The sequence below is a fragment of the Stomoxys calcitrans genome, chromosome 1, assembly GCF_963082655.1.
Source record: "Stomoxys calcitrans chromosome 1, idStoCalc2.1, whole genome shotgun sequence".
Taxonomy (NCBI): domain Eukaryota; kingdom Metazoa; phylum Arthropoda; class Insecta; order Diptera; family Muscidae; genus Stomoxys; species Stomoxys calcitrans.
Genome location: NC_081552.1, coordinates 169645596 through 169657647, shown reverse-complemented (window position 1 = coordinate 169657647; position 12052 = coordinate 169645596). Strand labels below are relative to the sequence as shown.

Below are 12052 nucleotides of genomic sequence, written 5' to 3'. Positions count from 1 at the left end.
ACAATCCGCATAAAAGCCAAATTCTTCAACATCAGCCTTATTTGTGCCCATGCCCCGATATTAAAATCGTTCTGGGAGATTTTAATGCGAAAATAGGGAAGGAAGACATTTTTGGTCCAACAGTCGGAAAGTTTAGCCTCCACGAGATAACGTCCAGTAATGGGTTGAGGCGGATTGATTTCGCCGCGGCAAAAACCATGGTAGTTAGTAGCACCAGATTTCAACATAAAAATATTCATAAAGCCACATGGCTGTCATCCGATCAAAACACAAGAAACCGAATTGATCTCATTGTGATAGATGGAAGGCATTCATCCAGCGTGTTAGATGCACGATCGATCCGTGGAGCGAATATAGATTCGGATCATAACCTTGTTGCAGCAAAGGTTCGCACCCTAGTCAGAATGAGGTCCAAGTAGCAATGACCAGACTAAAGAACAAGAAGGCAGCAGGAACCGACGAGTTACCCGCTGAACTATTTAAGACCGGAGGCGACACGCTGATAAGGCGTATACACCAGCTTATCTGCGCAAGCTGGCTAGAAGAACGCATACCCTATGATTGGAACCTCAGCATACTATGTCCCGTACACAAGAAAGGAGACAAGACGGAATGTGCCAACTACAGAGGAATAAATCTCCTCCCCATCGCATACAGATACTCTCGAGCGTACTGTGTGAAAGATTAAAACCTAAAGTCAATGAGATAATTGGGCCCTATCAATGCGGCTTTAGACCAGGTAAATCCACCCTAGACCAGATATTCACACTGCGCCAAATCCTGGAAAAGACCCGAGAAGGACAAATTAACACCTACCATCTCTTTGTTGACTACAAAGCCGCCTTGGATACTTCTTTACGTTCAAAGGTATTTCAAGCCATGTCTGAGTTTGGTATCCCTGCAAAATTAATAAGACTCTGCAGGATGACACTTGCTGATACGCGTTCCTCAGTAAGAATAGGAAAGAATCACTCCGAACCATTTAATACTAAACGAGGTTTCAGACAAGGAGACAGCCTATCGTGTGATCTCTTTAATATCATACTGGAGAAGATTATAAGAGATGCAGATGTGAATAGATATGGCACACTAATCACAAGGGAGTTTGTGGTCGAAATGTATTCTCAACTTTCCCGTGCTTAACACATAATCCATTCGTTGAGTATTCTTACGTTTAGGAACCACAAAATAAATCCGTTTTGGATTTATATGGTTAAGGATTTTGGGAACCCACCACCATGGATTCCGGTAAAAATTTCTACAAACTAAACTTAGTTGAAGGCCATAACTTTATTCTACATACCAAACTTCTGTCAAGCCATCAAAAATTAAAGCTTCTAGGAACCGAACAAGGACGATGGAGAGACCGGCTTTTATGGGAGCTTTATCAGGTTAAAGACTGATTTGGTCCGCTCATGGCACAGTTGTTGGAAATCAGAATACTACATGCAAAATTTCAGCCAAATTGGGCAAAAATTGTGGTTTCCAGGGGCTCAAGAAGTCAAATCGGGAGATCGGATTATATGGGAGCTATATCCAAACCTGATTATCAGGTTATATACCGATTTGGAGTCAAATCGGGAGATCAGTTTATATGGGAGCTATATCCAAACCTGAACCAATATGGCCCATTTGAAATCCCCAATGACCTACATATATATGTAGTAAGTATCTGTTCGACCGTCATCGTGATTTCGACAGACGAACGGACATGGCTAGATCGACTTTGAATGTCGATGCAGCCATAGCAGCTACATCCAAATTCGGCACGGACATTGAGAAGTCTAATAAATACAAGGCGCCGTTCAATTTTGGTATTTTTGGCAGCCATATACAAATACAGACCATATACGACACGGATGTCGAAAAGCCCAAATCCTGTGTCAAATATAAGCGTAATCGGATAAAACTGAGCCTTTAGTGGAACCAAGACCCTTAATCGAGAGATCGGTCTATATAGCAGCTATATCCAAATCCGGACAGATCTGGGCCGTCTTCAAGAAGAATATCAAGTAGCCTAACACAACTCAATGTCCTAAGTTTCAGAGAAACCGGACAAAAAATGGGCCTTTTGTGTGAGCAGACGAACAGGCGGATGGACGGACGGACAGGCGGATGGACGGACGGACAGGCGGATGGACGGACGGGCAAGCATATATACTGTATAGGTTCAGGAATTGATATTTCGTTGTATTGCAAACGGAATGACAAAATGAATATACCCCCATCCTTCGGTGATGGGTATAAAAAATAAAAAGTTAATTTTTTCAAAAAAATTTATTTTTTAAGTGCTTTGTGCATGACATTTTCGATATCTAAACGGGATAAACGTCATTTTAGTCATAAATAGGCAAAAATTAATTAATTCGTGCAACAGGAAATAAATTTGGAAAAAAAATTAAAAAGTCATTTGAACGAGATGTAATGCGTTTTAACTTGTTTTTATTTGTTATGCATTCTTGTTTCTTACTCATCATTGTTTCCACAGATTCTTGAATGGAATGGTATGTCACTGATAGATCGCAGCTTTGAAGAGGTCTGCAGTATAATGGACCGCACGGGTGATATTGTCGAATTGTTGGTGGAACACGCCACCGACTTTAGGATGTGTGATCTATTCGATGAGAATCTGCCGCCAGGCAGTAGTGGTGGCAGTGAACGAGGCCCAAGGCGTTCGGGTGATGGGCCCGTAGGCCTCGGCCTTATAGCCGGTAAGTTGTAACCAATTATTATTACCTTGCGATTTGCTGGCATTTACAATGGTTTTTGTTGTTTTGTTTTGTTTCTCCATAATGTATAAAAATTGATCTCTGTGTTGTTGTAATTGCACATAAATGTCTTCCACTACCGGCGCGGAAGATATTTCATGTAATCAAAATCCAATTATTGTTGATATCCTTTTTTTCCATTCCGTTCGTCGTTTTTTTTTTCTCCCTTCTGTCGTAAGATAACCAACCTTTTTGTTTTGATTTCCTTTGAAAGTAACATTTTCGTTATGTTTTAAATTTGATTTTAAACAAGATAACAACAACAACAGCAACTCCAAAAAACTTACATGAATTTTTTCTCTTTTCTTCTTTTCTTGTTTCCGTTAACATTGTTTTTTGCCTTAACATTTTGCTTACGCAAAAAAATAAACTTTAACGAAAAACGAAAAAAAATCAACAGACCCCGAAACAACCACAGACAAATCACCGGCTTCACCGACACGACGGAAATTACCAAAAACTCCGGTATAAATAAGTTCCGCAATCAATATCTTCTCTCTTTCATACCACCAACCAACCAAACAACCATCCACTCACTCTCTATACATACATATACATATATATATATTCATAATAATAGCGTAATATAGTACAACAATGCAAAAAAATGTTTATAACTAATTACAATTCAACGCGGGCTGGTGTGTATGTGTGTGCAAGTGCGAGTGTGCGAGATGTGTGGTTGGAAAACGAGAAAGTCATCCACACAAACACATTCTCTACATCTCCCGCCACAGTCTCTCTCCTCTCTCTCTCTAGCGCCCAGTGAGGGCAAAGGATAAAATAAAACCAACAGATGTAAAGACGACGAAACGAGTTTTTAAAAAAATAAAACTAAATAGAATAAAAAAAAATAACAAATAACGAATTATTACAGATGAATTGGAAAAATACTTTTGGAAAGGAAACGAAAGTTTTGTAATTAACCTTCTAACTAACCTAGAGATACACATCCAAGGACGCTTTCATATCTGAAGACACATTTCACTTAATTTGCCTTGGGTTTCTGTTTCAATTTAGTTATGTTCATCATATACTTGACTTTAGTTAGTTCTCATTTGGTTTTTCCTCAAGCAACACTAACATATTTTGTATTTTTGTTGATCACTTAAATGATTTGATGTTCTCAATTTTCTTATACAACTGAAAAGATTTTTTTAGAAGCTTTGATTAGACTACATACAATATAATTTCAACACTTACCTCTTTATTTACTAACATACGTAATCGTTAATATATCTATATAATTAATATTGATTAATGTCTGTAGATCGGTTATTTTTGATATAAACGTAAACATTTGAATTTTTTCAATATATATACATATATACTTATTTACATATACATATATATCACAGTTTTCTTATTAAACGTATAAACGAATAAAACCATGACATCTCATAGCGTACATCGTTCATCTCATCTTTAAACGGAATAAAATTCGGAATCATTTTATGTTCTCATACTTCAGTTGCATTGTAAGCACTCACCAGAATTTTACGAAATATTTGAATAACAAAATTCGAACAACTTCATTTGCAACGTTTTTGAAAGGAATTTCCCTTTTGCCTTCCCGCATAATTTTAATGTGGCTAATAAAGTGGTCTTCGCCATCGTTATCTCAACATATCATGGGTTATCAAATGTATGGCGAAGAATGTGTAACTTTCAAACTGGGACGATTACTCATAAAATTAATGCTTCACCTGAAATCCTGTTGCCCGGTTTCCCTCAACACATTATGGGCAAAGCATTTGGGCAAAGAGTTTGGGAAAATATGCAGCTAAAAAATGAAATGCATACGAGACATTTACCCATACATTTTTTTCCCAAGATATGAGCAACAACATTTTAACACAAATTTGTGTTTGTTTGTTTGTTTGTACCGTATAGGCTCAAAAACGGCTGAACCGATTACCTTGAAATTTTCACAGATTGTGAATAGGTTGGTCTGGGAGGCAACATAGGCTATATAATTGATCTAGGACACCATAAAGTATACATATTCTTGATCGTCTCGACATTCTGAGTCGAACTAGCCATATCCGTCCGTCCGTACGTCCATGCGTCAGTCGAAATCGCCGTAGAGATCGAACGCGTAAAGCTGGCCGCTTGAAATTTTGCACAGATACTTAATATTGATGTAGGTCAATGGGGATGGCAAATGAACCATATCGGTTCAGATTTGGATATAGCGCCCATATAAACCGATCTAACGATTTGACTTCTTGAGCCCCTGGAAGCCTCTATTTTTATCCTATTTGGCTGAAATTTGGCACATAGTGTTCTGTTATGAATTCCAACAGGCAAGTACGGTTCAAATGGGTCTATAACCTGACATAGCTCCCACATAAACCGATCTCCCGATTTGACTTCCTGTGCCCCTGGAAGCCGCAATTTTTGTACGAAATTTTGCATGCGGTGTTCTGTTATGACTTCCAAAACTGGTATAACTCACATATAAACCGATCTCCCGATTTTGCACATAGTTTTCTGTAATGACTCTCAACGACTGTGCCAAGTACGGTCCGAATCGGTCTTAAACATGATATAGCTCCCATATTTTAGCAGAATCCATGGTAGTGGGTTCCCAAGTTTCGGCCCGGCCGAACTTAGCACGCTTTTACTTGTTTTATAGCGGAAGGGAGTGATACGCCAAAAACACCACCCAAAATCAAAAGTGGACCGATCGGGGCAATATGGGTATCGAATGAAAGATATTGGAGAGTAGAATACAAATAAGGTATTAAAATTTGCAGTACCCATTGGGACGCCCCAACCCCAGAAGCTCCCCCCAAGCAGACATATTGGACGTTCATGTCAATATGGGGCTCAAATGAGAGGTGGTCGCCCCACCGAAGTATAAGTGGTCGCCCCACCTCCCAAAAACGCCCTAAATAGACATATGAACCAATCATGACTATATTGGACTCGGTTTATTTGTTTGTTCCGTACAATCAAAAACGGCTGAACCGATTTTCTTAAAATTATCACGGATTGTGTAGGTTTATCTGGAAGGAATCATTGGCTATACACTTTTGATATCAGATGGTGGCGGACTCTATCCCTTACTCCAAAAACACCACCCAAGATCAAAAGTGGACCGATCGGGATAATATGGGTATCAAATGAAAGGTATTGGAGAGAAGAATGCAAATGTGGTATTAAAATTTGAGTCTAAGTACCCATCGGGCCACGGATCCCAAAAATCCTCCACACAGAGTCTATTTTCAAGGCAATGTGCCGGTGGCCGCCCGAGCCCCAAAAACACACACAAGCTGGTCATTCAGGGCTTCTTCGTGATCCGCTTGACTATTACGTGTAAGTCCACCTCAGTTTCCACTTCCTTTTCTGGTCGAGAAGGGATAGACGTGCAGAATTTGTGCCGAAATTTATCCCAATCCGCATTTCTTCCATTTTGCTGAGGGACCACATCTGAAGTATTTTCTCCAACGCTGAAACTAATATAACGATGATTAGAAAAGCAGTCGCATCGTCTTGCTCTTATATCTTTCAATGCGAAGTTGATATCTAGTACCTCTTGCCTGTTTTTCCAAACTTAATCTTCAACAAATCGAGTGTGAATTCGCTGTGTGGCTTGAGGTGTCGTCCTGTTGGAACCACAAGTCCTCTAAACCGCACCAAACCGTAATTTTGTCGGGATGCAGAAGTACGTGTCGCTTGCTGTCTGACCAATAACGACAAAGCCATTCAGCCAGAAATCAGCCTTATCGCTAGATTGGACATAACGCTCTTAAGTTTGAGGCCACTGACTCCGAATTTCGGTAATAAATTTTAAGAATTTCGACTAGTTGTTGGCTCGTAGATCTTTCCATCATGAAATGGCAAAACTTCCTGAAGAGAAATATCAAAAGAGCGGCAAAAATATGGCGTGTTTTTCCGTTCCTATCGGTCTACTTTTGTAGTGTCCCTGTTGAAGGACCCTTTATAAGATAAAACTCACATACGAACAGCATTTTGAACCGATGATCAAACAAGTAAGGGCGGCCTTAAGTCGGGCGAAGCCGACCTTTTAATTCCCTACATCAACCACATTAGATATGCAGGCTAAGTCGTCGAATTTAGAATTTGCTTAAATTTGATATCTAGAATTTCGATCAAATTTAGTACATATTGTAGGAACCATAGAGTAAATCGTTGTGCAAATTTTTGAGAAGATCCATTAATAAATAGATTAGCAAAGGCCTTGTATTTGGAAGCTATATCTAAATCTAAACCGATTTCTCTTAAATTCAATAGTAATACCGGAAGTCATAAGGGAAGCTTGGTGTAATTTGTCATGTGAATCGGTTTACAAATGACCATATAATTGCAATTTTAGTCCAAATCGGACGAACATATATATGGGAGCTATATCTAAATCTGAGCCGATTTCTATGAAATTCACCAACAATATCGAGACTTATAAGAGAAACCCTCGTTCAAAAATTTCGTGAGAATCGGTTTACAAATGACGATATAATTGCAATTTTATTCCAAATCGGACGAACATATTTATGGCAGCTATATCCAAATCTGAACCGATTTTTTTCCAATTTCAATAGACATCGTCTCTAGGTCCAAGAATATGCTTGTGACAAATTTGAAGAAGAAAAGACCAAACCCAGTACTAACCTTTGTCCTTCAGTTGGAAATTTTAAAATCGTTGCAAATTATTGTTATAATTTTAAATTCTTTCTTTTCCCTCACTTTCCATAACATTATAACATTAAACAATTATATTTATTTATTTGATGTTGTAGTATTAGAGATTAATATATAATTTTTTAAATAGTATATGAAAAAATCCAAACAAGATAAAAAGGGAAAACTACAATCGCTCTTATATGTCTATATCCCAGCAAAAAAAATTGCAAAAATAAATAAATATATCTTTACGGCTCCAATTTCTAATCAAATTTCGAACTATGCTCAGCTCATACAATCTTCGAAAATGTCAAGAAAGAAAACGGTATTTTCACTTCTCATTAAAAATGTAGCAATTATCTTTATAAAACAAAAAACATAAATAAATGAATATAGGGCTTCATTTCATGAGTTGGGAACAAAGGGAACATTCCAATTGAACGAGCCATTGTCATTTCGTTCAACAATATTCAACTGTTTTAAAATGAATTTGCATTAACTCAACTAGATTATTTGAATGGACACCCTAGTCAACATTAGAAGATACTCGATGTGACCGACCACTTCACTTTTGCCCATTCTTTACGTTCCGCACAAGGCTTTGTTTGTTTACCAACTGCAAAAGTCATTCTATAGGATTTTCCTTATTTTCTCAACTCAGAACAGACATTTGCATTTTCTGCTTACACAAATGCAAATAACATACCCATTAACATTGTACACTGTATACTGAACACTCTCGGTACTAGTCACTTTTCTAATCTGTAGACGAAGTAGGACAATAGGTTATTCATGCGTCAATGGCCCTCGACAGTATCTCGTCCAGCTCTTGTAGGGTCGATTTGTATTTTTCTCTTTACCATAACTCTATCACATAGTTATAGCTGTGGAACTCTAACTCGTACAATCATATTTAATTAATTTTATAGTTTATATCTGCAACAGACAGTTATACATACCAACACACTCTAAACTATCAACTTAACTAAATAACTAGCTAACTAACTAACTGACTAACTAACTAACTAATCGTACATACATACATTTAATTCTATGGGTAATTGAATTACTCTCACAGTAAGAGCAAAGCACCAAGATTAATAAATAAATTACAAAAAAAAAACAAAGAATACATAAACTAACTAACTTGAAAGTTAAAATGAATTGATATTTATAATTTAATTAAGATAATGAACTAGAGAGACTTGTATTTAAAGTGGCGTATTAGTGAAACTTTTATTGAAAATGTTCTGGACAAAAATTCTTTTGAAAGTTCCTTTAGTAATACTCAAAGTATACGGCAAGGTATATATTATTCACAAAATCCTAACTGGTTCTTACAATTCATTTGATTGAGATATTAGGAATATCATACAGGTGCACTCGTCCAACGCTTCATGAGACAAATGAATGTTCCGTGGAACTCGAAGACATCATTGAAATCCCAAAGTTTTCTAATTACCAGAAAGCCTATGTGAAAATTAAAAACTATGTTGAATACAGGCAAAGTTTATGGAAACCAGGAAGGTAGATAGATATTTAAGGATCATAAGAACAAAAATGTAGGCAAATGAAAAATGCAAATTTACAATATTTGCCAATGGCTCTCTTGCAGATGTATAGGGCAAGAGTTGCCTTTTGTGCCATTTCCAAAATGTTTGATTTGAAGTTCAATTCTTTGTCCAGCAAAAGACCCAGGTATTTTGCGTTTTCAGTATATGGAACATTCCTTCCACCCAAGAAGACAGGTGCCACTGTAGGTAACTTGTATCTCCTGCTGAAAATACCTACTCCTGTCTTTCATGGATTAACCCCTAGACCACTTTCGGTAGCCCTCTGCACTGTCGCACTTATAGCTTCCTGAAGTATAACTCTAAAGGCTCAAACAGAAGATTTGTTTGCAACTCTGCAAACAAATGTCAAAAAACCAATTCACAAAAGTTAAACAACTTTAAGCTTTAACGACCACAAACTCTACTTACGTGTGGCAGCACAGAATGACGCTCGCTTTCAAGCATCAAAGTTAAACAATTTTTTAACTTTTCCACGTTGCCTTCGTGGGATTTGTGTTCCTTACTAAATGCATGCTGTTGCCAAGACGGGCGATCTCCAAAGATCTCTGCCCTAAGATATGTTTTTATCAACCGCTCTAGTGTTTTCAGCAGAAAGGATGAAAGACTAATAGCCTGTTTGTGGATGTCGAACAATAATCCAGATGAACAAACAACAATCGCTCGAAATCGAATCTTTTTCGGTTTGTGTATGTCGAATTCAATTTTTCGCCTGCACACACGCATGTCAATGTTTTCATTTTCATATGCTTACAATTTTGGGATTGTCATACTGGTGTTTTGCCGATTGCTCCTGATCTACTACCAATATGTATGTACGATTGTGCAACTATGTTGTGATTTTCTTTATTCCAATCACAAACACAAGCTCAAAACATTATCAACATAAAGAATTGTGTTGTGTTTGATTAAAAAAAAACAAGTGGAATCATCCATTGGAATTTAATTTTTTGGCGGGTGCAGAAGAGCCCAACGTTCTAAAAATACCTCGAGGCACAAAGAACAATTTTTACTTTTGGGGCTCCTATAATTTCTAATTTGTGTCCAAATTTGCAGAAGTATGCTAAAGAGAGATATCGGTAAATTGTTATAGACAACCTTTTTTGGACCTTTTTTTCTATCGTAGAATCTGTGGTGGGCATCTGAGGATCTTAAATGTTAATATATGTATAACTTTATAACATCAATTGTTTGTTGCTTTCCATTTTTCGCTCGAAAGAAAATTGTCAAGTGACTGGTTTTGCTTCGCATTATTGACAACTGTTAAGATATACATGAACCCATTTTCGTATGGGAATGCTTACGTTTTTGTTCAGCTTGTCGTTCGACAAATTCTTCGTTTAGAATGAGATACACAAACCCAAATCAGTTTTATTCGTTTGCTATAATAGGACGAAAAACTTTCGCCTTCGTGTGGTAAGGTTTTCCTGCGTTTGCATTGAAAATGACCTCCGTGTCTCTCCATCCCACAGGTATATACGACATGATGATACGAGCAGAATATATCTCCCTAAGCCAAGGAACACAGCTTGTAAAACAACCGTAGATATATCATCAGGACTTGGCTACTTAAAGGAGTCGAAACTTTTTATCGCTCAAAGGATTTCGACTCAGACACAATTTCCCCAATAACCTCCTACTCCGAATATAAATCAGTGACAACCTCTTTTGGCGCCACCTTATCCGTTGGAGAGTATCCAGGGAAATGTGCATCAACCAGTAATCCATGTGTTTCCTCACCAGGCATTGTCCATACATTCTTTGACTTCTGAATACAACATAACGTAATGGGATTCGCCACTCACACCTGCCCCTTCAGAGCCACCTCCCATTACGTAGGGATGCGTACACCCGTACTATGGAGGGTTAGTGTAATACTGGCTACAGAAATTCACAGCTAAACACTATGTTAGATCAACATACACATTATGTCCAAAGCAACATAGATATTACACAACAATAAAGAACAATAAATATGTAAACAATCCTCTCTGGCAACTTCTACAACAAACTACAGGCCAAGGATAGAATTTTTTATTACATGAATAGGATCGGTGAAAGATATTCTACTATACAATTTGTTATATACATCACACAAAAAAGAACGAAACTGAGTGTTTAATTCGTAATAAGATCTCACTAAAGGTAGTGAGCCAGTGAGCCACGAACCATTCCTCCACACACCCATAGTTCCAGGATAAAAACCACGTCAAATCCTCCTGCCATCACAAGGAACTTTATTGCCGCCAAAGCGGCTTTACGTTGGTGGAGATTTATCTGCAGAAATCGGGCCATTGTCAGGATACAGAATTTTCACCACTGTTGCGTTAGACATTAGTTCAGGCATTTCTGTGTGAAGAAAATCAAAGTACGATTGATATGCTAAAAGTTATAACGCTGACACTGAAAGAACTAGTATGTAGTTGCAGATATTTAATAATAAACAACTATAGAAAAGTACATATAAAATCAAGTTTCCACCTTGTTTTCAGTTCTTCAAGTGGTGTCAATGTAGAATGTATGCCGAAATTTATCCCATTCCACCTTCCTTCTTCATATATTTTCATTAAGGTTGAATCTAATCTAACGATGATCAAAAAACCTGTACACATTCAAGACTTTCCAGTCATACATTCTTCCGCTCATATTCTTTAATACAAAGACAACATCTAGTACCATCTGCCTTCTTCTGATAATAAAGATGATAAATAAGAATGAATTAAAACTCGCCAGATTGCAACTTATAACATATTTGATAAGAAGGTCACTTCTTTCATTAGCATCTGAATTTATCCGAATCTGGTGATGTGCATTAGCATCACTACTGACGATGAAGTTCTGCTTCCCTGCAGAAGCGGCTTCCACAAGCAACTTTAGAATCGAAACCAGCATCTCTGAATCGATTTATAAATCTGAAGTCTGACTACTACTTTATTTCCAGTGTTTTCTAGTGAACAATGCCTACATTCTGGTAAAGAAACAACTTAAAATCTTTCTGCCATAAGATAATCTTAAGAGCCGCCGAAGCAGCTTTACAAAGGTTGAGATTTGTCTTCATCAAACAGA

The 12052-nt window shown here is 37.5% G+C and overlaps 1 protein-coding gene across 3 annotated transcripts in view; it reads left to right on the top strand.

Annotated features, from left to right (window-relative positions):
* LOC106095928 (regulating synaptic membrane exocytosis protein 2) overlaps positions 1-12052 on the top strand; it is a 448297-nt gene that overhangs the window by 343685 nt on the left and 92560 nt on the right. For all 3 annotated transcript variants that reach the window (XM_059361097.1, XM_059361096.1, XM_059361095.1), the window contains 2 exons: positions 2489-2711; positions 3169-3233. In XM_059361097.1, coding sequence (XP_059217080.1) covers positions 2489-2711; positions 3169-3233 — 288 coding nt within the window. The remainder of the gene's footprint in view (positions 1-2488; positions 2712-3168; positions 3234-12052) is intronic.